This window comes from Rhinatrema bivittatum, chromosome 8 (genome assembly GCF_901001135.1).
Source record: "Rhinatrema bivittatum chromosome 8, aRhiBiv1.1, whole genome shotgun sequence".
Taxonomy (NCBI): Eukaryota; Metazoa; Chordata; class Amphibia; order Gymnophiona; family Rhinatrematidae; genus Rhinatrema; species Rhinatrema bivittatum.
The window spans coordinates 248244580-248260002 of record NC_042622.1 but is presented as its reverse complement, the minus strand read 5'-3'; the positions used below and the strand labels follow the sequence as shown (position 1 = coordinate 248260002).

At 48.8% G+C, this 15423-nt stretch overlaps 1 protein-coding gene across 1 annotated transcript in view; it reads right to left on the bottom strand.

Moving 5' to 3' along the window:
- Positions 1-526: 526 nt before the first annotated feature.
- MPND (MPN domain containing) overlaps positions 527-15423 on the bottom strand; it is a 54367-nt gene continuing 39470 nt past the window's right edge. Inside the window, 9 exon segments of the mRNA XM_029613563.1 lie at positions 527-1378; positions 1952-2039; positions 2211-2300; positions 2441-2513; positions 2886-2938; positions 2940-3041; positions 4069-4142; positions 4850-4873; positions 4876-4921. Coding sequence (XP_029469423.1) covers positions 1287-1378; positions 1952-2039; positions 2211-2300; positions 2441-2513; positions 2886-2938; positions 2940-3041; positions 4069-4142; positions 4850-4873; positions 4876-4921 — 642 coding nt within the window. The 3' untranslated portion in view covers positions 527-1286.

Sequence of the window (15423 nt, the reverse complement as noted above, 5' to 3'; positions counted from 1 at the left end):
CATGTCTACCATCTGCTGGAAGCAGAAAATACTGGATTCCTGCTGCTGGTAGGGGGAAAAAACCCATTTGTCAGAGCTGGACTGGTGTAGCAAGATGTGTTGGACTATTTTTTTTTTCCAGGAGATTCTCCCCCCCCCCCCCCCCCCCCCCCCCCGACTGAGTGCCCCTCTTAGATGGTTCACTCAACTGGCATAGCAGGGGTCTGGCCTGCAACAGTGCCAGTGACTCTTACCATCTGTGGGAGGCAAAGAATATTGGGTCGTCCCTGTGCTGCACCACCTATACATAGTTTTAGTAATGTCACTGCAGAAATGAGTGTGCTCTGTCTCTATCTGCTGCTAGAGGGACCCAACCCACTGGTTTGGACTGACCTGCTGGATCAAGATCGAAAATCCCGTTTTGTGGTATCATTGCTTCTCTAAGAAAAAGGGGCCTATCTGCAGAAGAAGTGACTTTCTCAAACCCCTCTCCCCCTTTCACTTTGATCTTTAATGCTTTTGTACAGGAATGCAATTGTGCCATGGATAAGTTGCAAAGACTTAATTTAATATAAAACCACATGTTCCATCAACTTTAAATAGAATTTAAGAATAGCTTAGCAAGTTTCTACATCTTCCAACAATGACAAAGAGAGCGGTTTCAAACAGTTGCAGAAATTTTTTCCAATATCATTCCCTTCAAAAGGATCATTTACACCCATACAGGAATCTGAGTCCTTCACGCTTTGTTTAAAGCTAGTACTGAGCAAGAGAACAATGTGACTCTGCAGCTGAGTGCAATTCCTCTACAACCTGTAGATGGTAGTATAGCCACAGCATCCTGGAATGTTCTATCGATTAGGTCACATTTCTGCAGTGCAGTTGCCTATAGTCCCTGAAATTAATAGATGTTTTTTCTTCCAGCTGCTCCAGTGTGATGGAACTAGAAATGCTAATGCCAAAGTATAGAACTGTCTGCTCTATCCCCCCCTCCACCTCGTAGCAGGAAAGAGGTGATATTTAAATTTTAACCCTTGAAGCCTACAGCAGAATAAGGAGAAATATATCGTTTACAGCTGCTTTTCACACCTAAGTCACTCAGCCCTCCAAGACCAGAGATTGCATCCAACATCAGGCCCTACTGCAGGAGGTGACGAGATATATAGGAGAGAGTTTCACAGTGCAGGATCACTACTGCTGGCTGTAGAGAAAACGTATGATGCTATTCTTGCAGCCTGTCTAATTATGGTGCATTAGCTGTGCGATGATGGAGGGCCACCTGATGCACTTCTGCTTTGCTGTTGAGGTCAGCTAATGTGCTTGAGCAGGCTGTAAATCTGTTCTAGGACATGTTTAAACCCCTGATCTTTGGGAGTTCTGCAGGCAAGGGAGCCCTGAAAATGAAGCAGAGATGTTATACTCCAGCATTGCATCTATAACTCTTCAAGTGCATAGTTTACTGAAGTGGACTGTATAATGTATATGTACCACTACTACTACCTCAACCTGTTCCACTTGGATTTGAGAAATATGTTTAGCTAGTAATAGTCCTGGCTGACTAGCAGAGTAACTGGTATGTAGAAAATAAAAATCTATTAAAGGAGGAAAAATTGTTTTAATTTTTTTTCTTTTGTAGATGTTGCTTAATACCATTTGCTTTACTTATCTGAAATAAAGCACTGAATTAATTTTAGGATATATGTATAAGTAAATAATCTTCAGTACCTATTTAGAGGCAGGAATTTAATCCTAACAGTACTGAACTATGCCACGTTAGCAGGGAGTTGGAGATGAACAAGATCATTACATTCCTAGTCTTAAGCCAGGCCCCAGGAGTGATGTTAAGCCCATGGCCTTTCGCTTGCAGGCCTCCTAGGCTTGGTTTAAGCATTATGTTAGCATTCAGTACAGGCACAAGCACACCAGAAAGTGGGCCATAGAAGATGAAAGAGAAATAAGGTATGACCTTCAGTTTTTTCTAAGTAGGTTTGGTCTTGCTTCCAAATGTTTTGAAACTTCACCAGGTCTGGGGCTCCTTTATAAAATTCAACAAGCAGCATCTGCAGTGAAAGAACATCCTGCCTGAGAAACCAACTCCACAATTCACCTAAACAAATGGTGGGGTCCTGACATAGGGCGGTTTATTGGCTGTACTTTATATTAAGAAAAGAGGGTGAGACTTGTTTACATGATGCGAATAGACCCTGTACCTGTTAAAGGCTGGGTCTTACCATCTCATGGAGAACATCGCTGGTTAAGAAGCCATCCTGCATGTATGTCATTTCTACCTCCATTGGGATTCCATAATCATTTGGCCTTTGCTAGTCACAAGGGATGAAAGACAAAAAGTTATGTGTTTTAACACTAGACAGCACAGAAAACCTCTGTCCCGAGAAACACCATAAACCCCCCAATCCCCTCCAGCAGAACAGGAACGGATTAATCTTTGCCAGGAACCTACCTCTGCAGGTGGCAATGACCCAGAAGGGTGAAATTTTAGACTCTGCACCCTGGTTTGCCATGGTGATAAGGAGCTGGGGGCAGGAAGAGAGAGAACTCATCAGCCTGTACATTCCTGGATTTTCTTCAAAACAGGAAACTTGGGCTTGTTACATGAGGCAGATAGTGCTGCCTGGAACTTGAAAATTAGATGAATGGGCAATGCCTGTGCAACACAAAGAACTTCAGCAGAGCAGAGGGGAGGGTAAAATAATTTGCCATCCCTCCCCCTCTTTAATATTACTACTATTGGGTAATGCAGAAATGACACCTTGAGAGAACAAGGTCTCCCTCCTCTGCAAACACCAGCTGGGGAAGAGGGATGTTAAGGAGCTGCTTGGTCATGAAGTGAAGCAGGGTTTGAGTGAAAGCCCCACCCTTCTAGGCTTGTTACCAGAGATCAGTGCAGGCAGGGCTGGAAGCTGTTGTTGCTGCCTTGCAATTTTAGCTGGTAATCCAATCTGCATGTCAATGTCCTGCAGGGATGGCACAGCAGGGCTGGAAGGGTGGCTGTGATACCAGCCTACCACGGAGAGGCCTCGAAGGAAAAGGTTCTGGCAAATCTGAAAGAAAAAATGGAAGTTGGAATCCACCCTATCTTCCCCACACACACACATTAATGGTAGGTTTCATACCCTATCCTCCCCCCCCTTCCCCCCCCCCCCACACACACACACATTAATGGTAGGTTTCATACCCTATTCTCCCCACACACACATACACACACAATAATGGTAGGTTTCATACCCCTATTCTCCCCTTGCCCCCCACACACATACAACACACATTAATGGTAGGTTTCATACCCTATCCCCCCCCCCCCCAACACACACACACATTAATGGTAGGTTTCATACCCTATTCTCCCCACACACACACACATTAATGGTAGGTTTTCATACCCTATCCTCCCCCCCCCCCCCCCAAACACACACATACTTTAATGTAGGTTTCATACCCTATCTTCCCCACACACACATTAATGGTAGCTTTCATACCCTATCCCCCCCCACACACACAACACACATACTTTAATGGTAGGTTTTCATACCCTATCTTCCCCCCCCCCCCCACAAACACACACACTTTAATGGTTGGTTTCATACCCTATCTTCCCCACACACACAATGGTAGGTTTCCATACCCCTATCCCCCCCCCCCCCCCCCCACACACACACACACACACACACACTTTAATGGTAGGTTGCATTTCTGATTGTTTTCTCTGAATATCAGGATGAACACTACACCAACTTCCTCACTGCTCTAGGAATGACCCTTTTTATTAAACTGTAGTCTAACATGCCCATAGGCCCTCTCCATACAACATAATAACAATCAGCAGTAAGGTACTAATCAGCAGTCAAAGTACAAATAATTATGGTTTCTGGGTGAGATTCAGCAGAAACTAGATTTTGCTGAAGCAATAAGGGGCGGGAGAGCTAGATGAGGGGTCTCCCAAAAGCTCTACCAAGGGTGCTGCCTCTCCTGCTCAATGTCTTTTAAAGAGGTAAACGGTTCAGACCCAGAGATAGCCACATGGAAAATACCAAGTGTGAGACTCTCCTGCCACCCTCTTACCAACATTACCTCCTCCTCAATAGCAGCAGCTGAGTCTGCATCTCCCAGTCGTGTCCGGCAGGAGGAAAGCTCGCAGGACCGTTAACAACTGGAAGATATAAAAGAATCATGGAAACAGCCACTGAGTTGAAAAAGGAATAGTCAATGCCTGCCTCTCCTTGCCATCTCCAAAGGGATCAATTCTATCTACCCGTAAAACCTTTGGAGTGAAATACCTGTTTAGAAATGTACCTCATTCTCTTATGGGCAAGTCTGAACAATATAATGATGGCTGGAAGCTGTCTTGATAACAAAAAAAAGCAAGTACTAAATAAGGTCTTCAAAATGTGGTAGTTTTGATTATCACTACATGACCTGCACTATTATCAAGGCTTCAACATATTAGCATCACATTAATACACTGTCTAAAATGTGATACTGGAAATCAATGCATTCTAAGAACCTTGGTGTTTGGCTGGGTAGTTCTTGTCATCTATATCAAATTTGCCTGATTAAATAAAATGATAATATTTAAGTCTTGAGTACCACTGTCAGTCCTTCTGCTGGGTCTTAAAGCTGGAGCCGTGACTGGCCTTTAAGCACCTAAAGATTGAGCCAACTTTTCAGCAGGGTGCTCTGCCAGCTGAGGCACTAGCACAGGAAAGGAGGCTTTAATAAATTCTGAACTACAGATGTACTGGGGAAAAATTAGGCTTGGCTCAGCCTGACCCTTACATGATTTCAAACTGGTGAATGACAGGTGAAAACTATCGTGGCAACCAATTCATACTATCACATGCCTGATACCTACGCTGAGTGTTGGTGTCCCATCGGCTCCCAAGTAACCCACCACCTCGCTTCTCGTCAGGTGACTGTGAAAGTCCTGAGTAGAAGGAAAAGATTCCAGAGAAATTAGTGGTCTTAAACTAGGTTGCCGATTGCTATGATTAGTAGTTGTTCTGTAAGCTGATGATTTTCATGTTCTCCTTCCCCCTGTTGGCAGCCTAGTCTGCTGCTAATCATTTCTTTCCCTGTGCCTGGTTTTCTATTAAGTATTGGCTTTGGCCAAACAAGTTAACCCTTAATGTAAAAAAAAACCCAAAAACTGAAATCATTCTTTTAGGGCAACAGCAAGCGTATACTTTGCCCACAACATTTGCAAACAAAGCATGTGATCTTGGAGTATACGTTAATCCTAGACTATCAACGATAGTCCAAGTCCAATCAGGTGTTCAGAGTTCTTTTTTTAAATTAAAGTTACATCACCTCAATATTTTCTGGAATCAGTTAATTTCCATACCATCCAACAAGCACTAGTCCTCACAGGACTAGACTATTGCAATTCTCTTTACATCGCTTTGCTATTTTCAACAATTTGCCCCTTGCAAATAAAACAAAACTCTGCAGCCCGGTTACTCACAAGCACACTCAGAGATCATATTATGCCTGTTCTTAAGTCACTGTCAGGCTGATAATTTCTTCCGGCACCGGGAAAGTGCACAGAAAAGCAGCAAAAACTGCTTTTCTGTTCACCCTCCGACTTAATATCATGGTGATATTAAGTCGGAGGTCCCGAAGAGTAAAAAAAAAGTAAAAAAAAAAAAAAAATTTGAATTCAGCTTCCAGCTGCCGGGCTGAAAACCGGACGCTCAATTTTGCCGGCGTCCAGTTTCTGAGCCCGTAGCTGTCAGCAGGCTCGAGAACTGACAGCCGCCGCTCCTGTCAAAAAGGAGGCGCTAGGGACGCGATAGTGTCCCTAGCGCCTCCTTTTTCTCGTTTCTACCGCGCTGCCTAATTTGCATAGTGAATCACGCGCGCCGGGAGAGCGGGTGTTCATCCGCTCTCCCGCGGACTTTACTGTATCGGCCCATGTGTTGGCTACCAATACAGTTTTATTTACAATATAAAACTGCTGTCATTATTCAGAACCTTCTTTACAATATTTCATCTCCCTGGATCGAGTCCACATTGCGTATTCACGCCCCTTCATGCTTTCTGTGCTCTTCTGGTCAGTATCTCTTGGATATTCCTTCCCCTCGAGGGGCTCGCCTCTCAGTCACAAGGGCGGGCTTCTTTTCTATTTATGACCCCACATTGTGGAACTCCCTGCCAAGTTATACTTACTTGGCCCTGGAAAGTGAAAACTTTAAGAAACTTCTAAAAATCGATTTGTTTCTTAAAGCCTTCACCAACAATAAATATTGACCTCTTATATCTCCCTGAATTTCTGTCCACCAGATATTCCACCTTTAGTATCAAGATTCCTGCTATTATTTTGGCATTTTGTTTAATGATTCGTTATTGTATGATTATTTGGTGTGTTTTTACTTTGTCCTGTGTTGTTTTCTAATTATGTATGTTTTATTGTTCCCTGCCCCAACCTATAATTGGAGATGTGGGTACTAAATACTTTAAATAAATAACATATTTATGATGAGGCATGAGTCACCTCAGGAAGTCTGCTCCCACAAGAAAGAACCCTCACAATCCTTCATTATGAGGGATAATTTATTTATTTTATTTATTTATTTCTTTTATATACCGACGTTCGATCGAGATATCACATCGGTTTCCAGATAACTAAAAGAATAGGGTAGTAACAGCCCTATTTTACATTATAACATTGTAATAAATATAATAAATTATAACATTGTAATAAATATAACGAATTATAACAGAAATAACAGGATTACATGGAACATTTGATTATAGTATATAACATATGTACATAAATGACTTGTTGATGAGGATAATTTAAGGTTAAGGTTAGCAGGGAGGGTTGAAAGATAATGAGCTTAATGTTGGCAGTGTCAAACACCTCCATAGAGTCCAACCAGAAATAACAGACTCCAGTCTTTGGGTAGTGTACAGTACTTGGAAAATACACAAGGCAAGCAGCAATACTTCCCAAGCGCCAATTTAAAAATCTTCACTTAAAAAGGAAAATTGGTTCTTACCTGCTAATTTTCATTCCTGTAATACCACAGATCAGTCCAGACCAGTGGGTTATGCACTCCCACCAGCAGATGGAGGCAGAGAACAAAACTTTGAGGCACTGCTTTATATCAAGTGTGCCACCTGCAGCTTCTCAGGTGCCCAGGAAGGTGTCGAACCATACCCAAGCCAAGAAACAACTCCCAAAAAAGGGCAAACATGAAAGAAAAAAACCCTCAAGGGCCAGAAACAAAAAAAGGACTCGAACCTGAAGACACCAGGTCCGAACCACAGTTCCTATCACCGAATTGTCCTAGTTGCAATTCTGATAGATTTTTTATGTACAGTGGCTAAAGTGCAGGTAAATCAGTGTTTCGGCAGTAACACGCGGGTGGGTTCCTGGACTGATCTGTGGTATTACAGGAATGAAAATTAGCAGGTAAGAACCAAATTTTCCTTTCCTGTACATACCCAGATCAGTCCAGACCAGTGGGATGTACCAAAGCCACATTACACCGGGTGGGAACCCGAAAGACCCGCTCGCAGAACACTTTCTCCAAAAAGGGCTTGGTCCGGAGCCCTGACATCCAGATGGTAATGTCTTGTAAAGGTATGCAGGGAGGACCAGACTGTGGCCCTACAAATTTCTTCAGGCGACAACAACTGACACTCCACCAAGAAGCCGCTTGTGCCCTCGTCAAGTGAGCTTTCAATCCGGCAGGTACGGATCGCCCCTTACCAATGTAAGCCAAGCAAATCGTTTCCTTCAGCCAGCGAGCCAAGGAGGCCTTGGATGATTTCTCACCCTTCCTCAGACCCCCAAACAAAACAAAAAGGTGGTCCAACTTCCGAAAGGAGTTAAATGTCCTTCAAATGACGGAGAATCCGGAGAACATCAAGAAGAAGCTGATCCCTTCCCGAAGTCGAGTCACGAGACCATTCGGGAAAACCGGGCAACTCCACAGTCTGATTAACATGGAAGACAGACACCACTGTCACCAAAAAGGAGGGCACTGTATGCAGGGACACCTTATCCGCCAAAATGCACAGGAAGGGATCCCTACAGGACAGGGCCTGCAATTCTGAAATACGCCTCGCGGAGCAGATGGCCACCAAAAACACTGTCTTCAAGGTGAGGTCCTTCAGAGAGGCGTGCCCCCAGAGGCTCAAAGGGGGATCACAGAGCGCCCATAACACTAGGTCGAGTTTCCACTCCGGGCACGAATCGGAGGACACAGGATGCTTTATCCCTTTCAGAAAACGGGTTACATCTGGGTGGCTGGCCAGGGTTCTGCACACTATCCGACCCCAGAGCTGAAACCTGAACCCGCAGGGAACTATAAGCCAAGCCTTTAGACAACCCCTGCTGCAGAAAGCCAAAACCTGAGGAATGGATACCAACAACGGCAGTAAACCTTGTTGATCACACACCAGACCTCAAACACCTTCCACACCCGGACGTAAGCCATAGAAGTCAAGGGCCGCCTGGCCTGCAGGCAGGGTGGAAATCACCTATTCCCGAATACCCCTTCATTCGCAACCTCCGCCTCTCAAAAGCCAGGCCGCAAGGAGAGAAGCGATCCTCCCAATCCGAAAAGATGGGATCTTGACATAAGAAGTCCGGGAGATGAGCCACGCGCAATGGACCTTCGGTTGCCAGTTGGACCAGATCGGCAAACCACAGCCGCCGAAGCCACTCCAGGGCCACGAGGATTACCAGCCCGGGATGATCTTCTATATGCCGCAAGACTGGACCAATCAGTGGCCAGGGTGGGAAGACATACAGGAGGATTCCGGTTGGCCATTTGCAAACTAGAGCGTCCATTCCTACCCGCCCCCAACTTCCTTCTTCTGGCTGAAGAACCAATCTGTCCTTCACGTTGATGCGGGTCGCCATGAGGTCCAGTTGTGGGGCTCCTCATCTGGCACAAATGTGATTCCAAGCCTCCAGGACAGCTCCCATTCTCCGAGATCCAGCTGCTGATGGCTGAGGAAGTCCACCTGCACGTTGTCCACACCTGCCACGTGAGAGGCTGCGATTCTTTCCAGATGAAGCTCGGCCCAAGCAAACAGGAGGTGAGCCTCCTGCACTTGCTGGACTCCTGGTTCCTCCCTGGCGCTTGAGATAAGCCAACCGTGGTGGCGTTGTCCAAGAAGACACGACCATCCTTCCCTGAACCAGGGACTGGAATGCTACCAACCGCCTTGCGGACTGCTCTCGTCTCTAGGTGATTGATGGGCCATGACCATTCGGGCAGGACCAGAGACCCTGGGCCACATGACCCAGGCACACCGCTCCCCAGCCCGGAGACTTGCATCTGTCGACACGACCACCCAATCCAGGATGTCGAGGGGCATTCCCTTTTTGCAAGTTAGCTTCCAACAGCCACCACTCCAGGCTGGACCGGGCCTGCTGTGACAACAGCAACAGTAACTGGTACTGCTCAGACACCAGATTCCACTGGGTCAAGGAGTTCCATCTGCAATGGTCTCAGGTGAGTATAGGCCAACGAACCAACTCCAAAGTCGATGCCATGGACCCTAGGACTTCTAGATAGTCCCACACTCTGGGGATCGGGAGATGCAGTAGAAGACACATTTGCTGCTGCAATTTGCACAACCTGTCCATTGTAAGGAACACCCTGCCCAGGAAGGTGTCAAAGCAGGCTCTCAAATATTCCAGGGGCTGGGAAGAGGTCAGAGATGAATTCTTCGCCTCGTTGATCACCCAAACGAGGGACTGAAGGCAATGGGTCACCCCAGCGTACCGCCCGCACACAGTCCTCTTCTGACTTGGCTCAATCATCCATCGTCGAATACGGGTGACCCATCACCCCTTTCTGCTGGAGGGCCACGGCCACCATGACCATCACCTTGGTAACGGTGCGCAGGGCCGTCGCCAGGCCAAATGGATGCGCTCAGAACTGGAAATGTCGCAAGAACTTCCGATGATCGCTGCGAATCGGGATGTGCAGGTATGCCTCAGTGAGATCCAGGGAGGCGAGGAATTCCCCCTTCTGGACCGCCGCGATAACAGTTCGGAGAGTCTCCATCCAAAAGTGGGGGACCTTCAGGCTGTGATTCACCTTTTGCAGGTCCTGAATTAGGCGGAAAGTCCCCTCTTTCTTGGGAACCATGAAATAAATGGAATACCGCCCCCTTCCCTGCTCTTCCGGCGGTAAGGGAACGATAGCCTGCAGGTCCAACAATCTTTGTAGGGTGCCTTCCACCGCAGCCCGCTTGTTGCGGGAAATGCAGCGCGATTCCAGGAAAACCTCCCTGAGAGGCCGAGAAAATTCTAAGGCGTAACCGTCCTTTACCACGTCCAGCACCCAGGGATCTGAAGTGATCTTGGCCCACTCCTCGTAAATATGGGACAACCTGCCCCCAATCGTCCCACACGAGGGGTGGGCAGGCCTGATTTCATTGAGCAGGTTTACCAGTTCCAGGTCCTCGCATGTGGGCCGGCGCCGCAAAAGGACTGTGGACGAGAAGTGAACTGCCTGGCACTAGAAGGAGCACTTCTCTCTGATCTGTATTTTCGGGGTCCCGAAACCAGGTCCATGGAACGAAGGGCTTCTTAAAGGGCTTCCTATGTTCCGGCAACTTATTGCCCTTGGATTCTCCCAGAGATTTCATCAGCTGGTCCAAATCCTCTCCAAATAGTAATTTCCCCTGAAAGGGATGATTACACAATTGCGACTTAGAGGAAGCTTTCGCTGCCCAATGGCAGAGACACAGAAGCCATCGAGCCACAACCGAAGAAACCATGGTCCGGGCAAACACACGCACCAGGTTATATAAGGCATCTGCCACATAAGCGGCCGCCTGAGATGTGGACAGGACACCAGAGGACGTTGCTTCCTGTGATTTCTGAATCCAACATAAACATGCCCGCTGCATCATGCTTGCGCACACCGCCTCCCAAAGGCCCAACGAGGAGACTTCGAACAAGAGTTTCAGCTGCAATTCCAGCTTGCGGTCTTGCATATCTCGAAGCGCCGCAGCCCCTGCCACTGGGATGGCAGTTTTCCTAGTGACTGCCAATACCACCGCGTCCACCTTAGGGACCTTAAGGCGTTCAAAGTGCTCATCAAGTAGCGGATATAACTTTTGCATTGCCTGGCCAACCTTAAGGCCTGTGTCCGGGGACTCCCACTCACGGCTGATGAGCTTCTGAATCTTCTACGGGATGGGAAAGGCGCTAGGTGGCCCCCGGTCACTGATTACTCCAGAGAGAGTTTCACCCCCAGTTCCTCCAGCACCTGGGGAATAAAGGGCTGTAGCTCCTCTTTCTTGAACAACCGGACTACGTGGGGATCGTCGCCTTCCGGGCCAGGGTCCACCTGACACTGGTCGCCATCGCCCGCATCCAAGTCCAGGAGAACCTCCCCCTGATCATCAGCGGGGTCACCTGGGGAAGGAGGAACCTCTTCCCCCAACGGGTCGTACAAGCCATCCAAATCTTTCCGTGCCAAGGCAGCGCAGGAAATATAATTGTCCGCTCTTAGATGGGGACGCTTTGGGGCCCCCACACTTCCCTCCAGGGATCTATGCTTCGCAAACTTCCTTGCCAGGAATGCCTTATGCATTAGGAGCACACATTCTGGTGAAAAACTGCCTGGGCTAGCTTCATCACCACTGGAGTCCAACTCCGTGTCCCTCAAGTCCTCCGGTCTCGGTTCCCACACCGCGGGAGACAGCGGAGGAAGGTCATCCTGGGAATCTTTTCCCGCAGGGGGAGCAGCGGGTGCCGAAGCACTACCTTTGGACCCAGTTCCGGTGACCTTCCAAGGCTTAGAACCCTTAGCTGAAGACCCCCTCCCACAGCACAAGTAGTGCAAAGTGAGAGGGTGTTCAAATAGGCAGACCATACCCCACAAGCCCTGCAGGGTTCCACCAGTGGCTTCTCTGCCATTGTACCACTCCAAAAGGGGTCCAAGGGCACTCCCCCCCAGGAGAAATCAAGTGCTGCCTTGGAGGACTGATGTTTCCCCAAAAAATCGTCGGGAAAAATCAGCTCCAGCACCGTCGGGGAGCCTCGTGGAAGCTGAAAAAAAAACCCAAAATGGCCTCCGTGCCAAAAATAGACCCAGGACTGCCACGGAGACACTTACTAGAGGCCCTTCACCACCCGGGGAAGGCTCCACTAAAGGCTGCTAGCTCTCCCCTCTTCAGGAAATTGAAATCTGGCCTGTCTGGCCCAACCCCGCTGAGCAGACTGATTCTCCTGGGGAGCTGTGGGACAGAAGAAAAAGGAACTTTTTTTTTTTCCCATCAAAACTTAATGCAAACAGAAAAAATTAACTTTCCCCAATGGGGATACTTCCCTGAACCGCAGTCATGGAGAGGGAGCTTTCGGGTCGCTGAGGGAGCCAGTCCCCTGGCTATTACACGGGCTAGCACTGCCAGGGGTATCCAAAAGAAAATTAGGTCTTACCTTCGATAATTTCCGTTCCTGTAGTACCAAGGATCAGTCCAGACTCCTGGGTTATGCCTCCGCACCAGCAGGTGGAAACAGAGCAAAACTTGACAGGCTCTGCCATATATACTGGGGGTGCCACCCACAGCCTGTCAGTATTACACAATGTCAAAGCAGGACAATACCCCCATATAGTCTAACTATGTACATGAATGTCAACCTGGGAACTAATGGGTCACAGCCCCCAACAAGGACCTAACCCAGTCGAACTCAGGGAACAGATTCCAAAATGTTGTCAAAAAACAACCAAACTCAGCGAGGAAAAACCAAGAACAGCGGACTCTCCGAACTTACTGCAGCCTAGGGCGGGACTCTGGACTGATCCTTGGTACTACAGGAATGAAAATTATCGAAGGTAAGACCTAATTTTCTTTTCCCTGTACGTACCGGATCAGTCCAGACTCCTGGGATGTACCAGAGCTCACTTCTTGGGGTGGGAAACGGAGAGGCCCGCTCGTAACACGCCTGCTCCGAAGTTACCCTCCCTGGAACCCTGAATGTCAGACGATAATGTTGCGCGAATGTGTGCCAAGATTTCCAAGTTGCTACCCCTGCAGATCTCTACCGGAGAGATCTGATGGCACTCCGCCCAGGAAGCCGCCTGCGAACGCGTAGAGTGCGCTTTCAGCCCCAAGGGTAGAGGCCAACCACACAGAAGGTACGCAGAATTTATAGATTCCTTCAACCAACGTGAAATGGTAGTCTTAGACGCCATATTGCCCTTATTGGGACCCTTCCAAAGTACAAAAAGGTGATCCGAAACTCGGAATCCATTAGTGACTTCAAGATAGCATAAGAGGACCCTACGCACATCCAACTTCTTCAATTCCTTGGAGGGTTTATCCGAACCTTCGAGATGGACGAACGCTGGAAGTTCCACTGACTGATTCAGATGAAAAGTGGGTACTACCTTGGGAAGGAACGAAGGGACAGTCCGGAGACTCACGCCCGACTCAGAGATCTGCAAGAATGGTTCCCTACAGGATAGGGCCTGAAGCTCCGAGACTCTTCTAGTCGAGGTGATTGCCACCAAAAATACGACTTTCAAAGTCAGATCCTTCAGAGAGGCTCTTCAGGGGTTCGAACGGGGGCGCACACAAGACCTTGAGAACTAAGTTTAAGTTCCAGGAAGGGACAAGGTACAGTCACCGGTGGGCGCAGATGCGTTGCTCCCTTCAGGAATCATACCAGATCAGGGTGAGATGCCAACGGTCCCCCATCCACCGAGCACGCAAGGAACCAAGGGCCACCACCTGTACTCGCAGAGAGCTACAAGACAGCCCCTTAGCCAAGCCCCCCCTGAAGAAAAGCCAAGATATCAGGAATAGTTGCCCGAGTAGGACGGATCGCACGAGACACACACCAAGTCTCAAAAACTTTCCAGACACACATATATGAGAGCGAAGTCTAGGCCTTGCGCGACCGCAAGAGGGTGGCCACCACTGCATCCAAATAACCTTTTCCCTTCAGCCGGCGCCTCTCATAAGCCAAGCCACTAGATAAAAGCGAACTACCTGATCAAAACAGACGGGGCCCTGATGAAAAAGATTCGGTAACACCGGTAACCGGAGGGGCACTTCCACTGACAGGTTGACAGAGGTCCATGAACCACGGCCTTCGAGGCCACTCTGGAGCTACCAGGATGACCTCCGTGGGATGATCCTCTATGCGACGCAGGACTTTGCCTATGAGAGGCCAGGGAGGAAAGACATACAGGAGGATTGCCGTCGGCCAAGGGAGCACCAGGGCATCCACCCCTTCCGCCCCTGGTTCCCTGCGACGGGCGAAGAAGCGGGGCGCCTTGGCATTCTGAAAGGTCGCCATTAGATCCATGGCCGGTCGTCCCCACCTGTCGCAGATGAAGCTGAAAGGCGTTGTCCGCCAGTTCCCACTCTCTTGGGTCCAGTTGATAACGACTCAGAAAGTCCGCGTGAATATTGTCTACCCCTGCGATATGAGACGTGGCGATGCGGAGAAGATACCTTTCCGCCCACTGAATTAGGAGCCGGGCTTCTAAGGCTACCGGGCGGCTCAGAGTCCCCCCCTGCCGATTGATATAGGCTACGGTGGTCGCGTTGTCGGACAGGATTCTGACCGATTTTCCCTGGACCAGGGGTAGGAAGTCCGGTAACGCCAGGCGCACCGCCCTGGTCTCCAAGCAGTTGATCGACCAGCGGGACTCGATCAGGGACCAGCGACCCTGGACTGACTGCTGTAAGCATACCGCCCCCCAGCCAGAGAGGCTCGTGTCTGTGGTGACCACCGTCCATTCCGGGGCCACAATCGAGACCCCCTGCAGCAGATTGTCCAGTTGCAGCCACCATCTCAGGCTGGAACGTGCTGCGGCCGTCAGAGGCAAGGGAAGCTGGAACTGCTCAGATACCTGTCTCCAGCGGGAAAGTAACACCGACTGCAAGGGACGCATGTGCGCAAAAGCCCACGGGACCAATTTCAGAGTAGAGGTCATGCAGCCAATCAACTGTAGGTAGTCCCAGACTGTCGGCGGCTGCATGTGCAGGAAGGCCGTAACCTATCCTCATAACTTGCAACAGCGGTCCAGAGAGAGGAAAACTTTGCCTTGTCGCGTGTCGAATAATGCTCCCAAAAACTCCAGTGACTGAGAGGGTTGTAGGTGACTTTTGGTCATATTGACTACCCAGCCGAGCGAGTGCAACAGTTGTAGGACTCGTCGAATCGCCGCCCTGCACAACTCCTCTGACTTTGCCCGTATCAGCCAATCGTCCAGGTACAAATGGACTAATAGCCCCTCCCGACGCAATTGGGCCACCACTACCACCATTATCTTGGTGAAGGTTCTGGGAGCCGTCACAAGCCCGAACGGCAATGCTTGGAACTGATAGTGTTTCCCCAGCACAAAGAATCGAAGGTACTTCTGATGCCCCTACTGGATCCCGATGTGCAGATACGTCTCCGTGAGATCCAGTGAAGCTAGAAACTCTTCTGGTCGA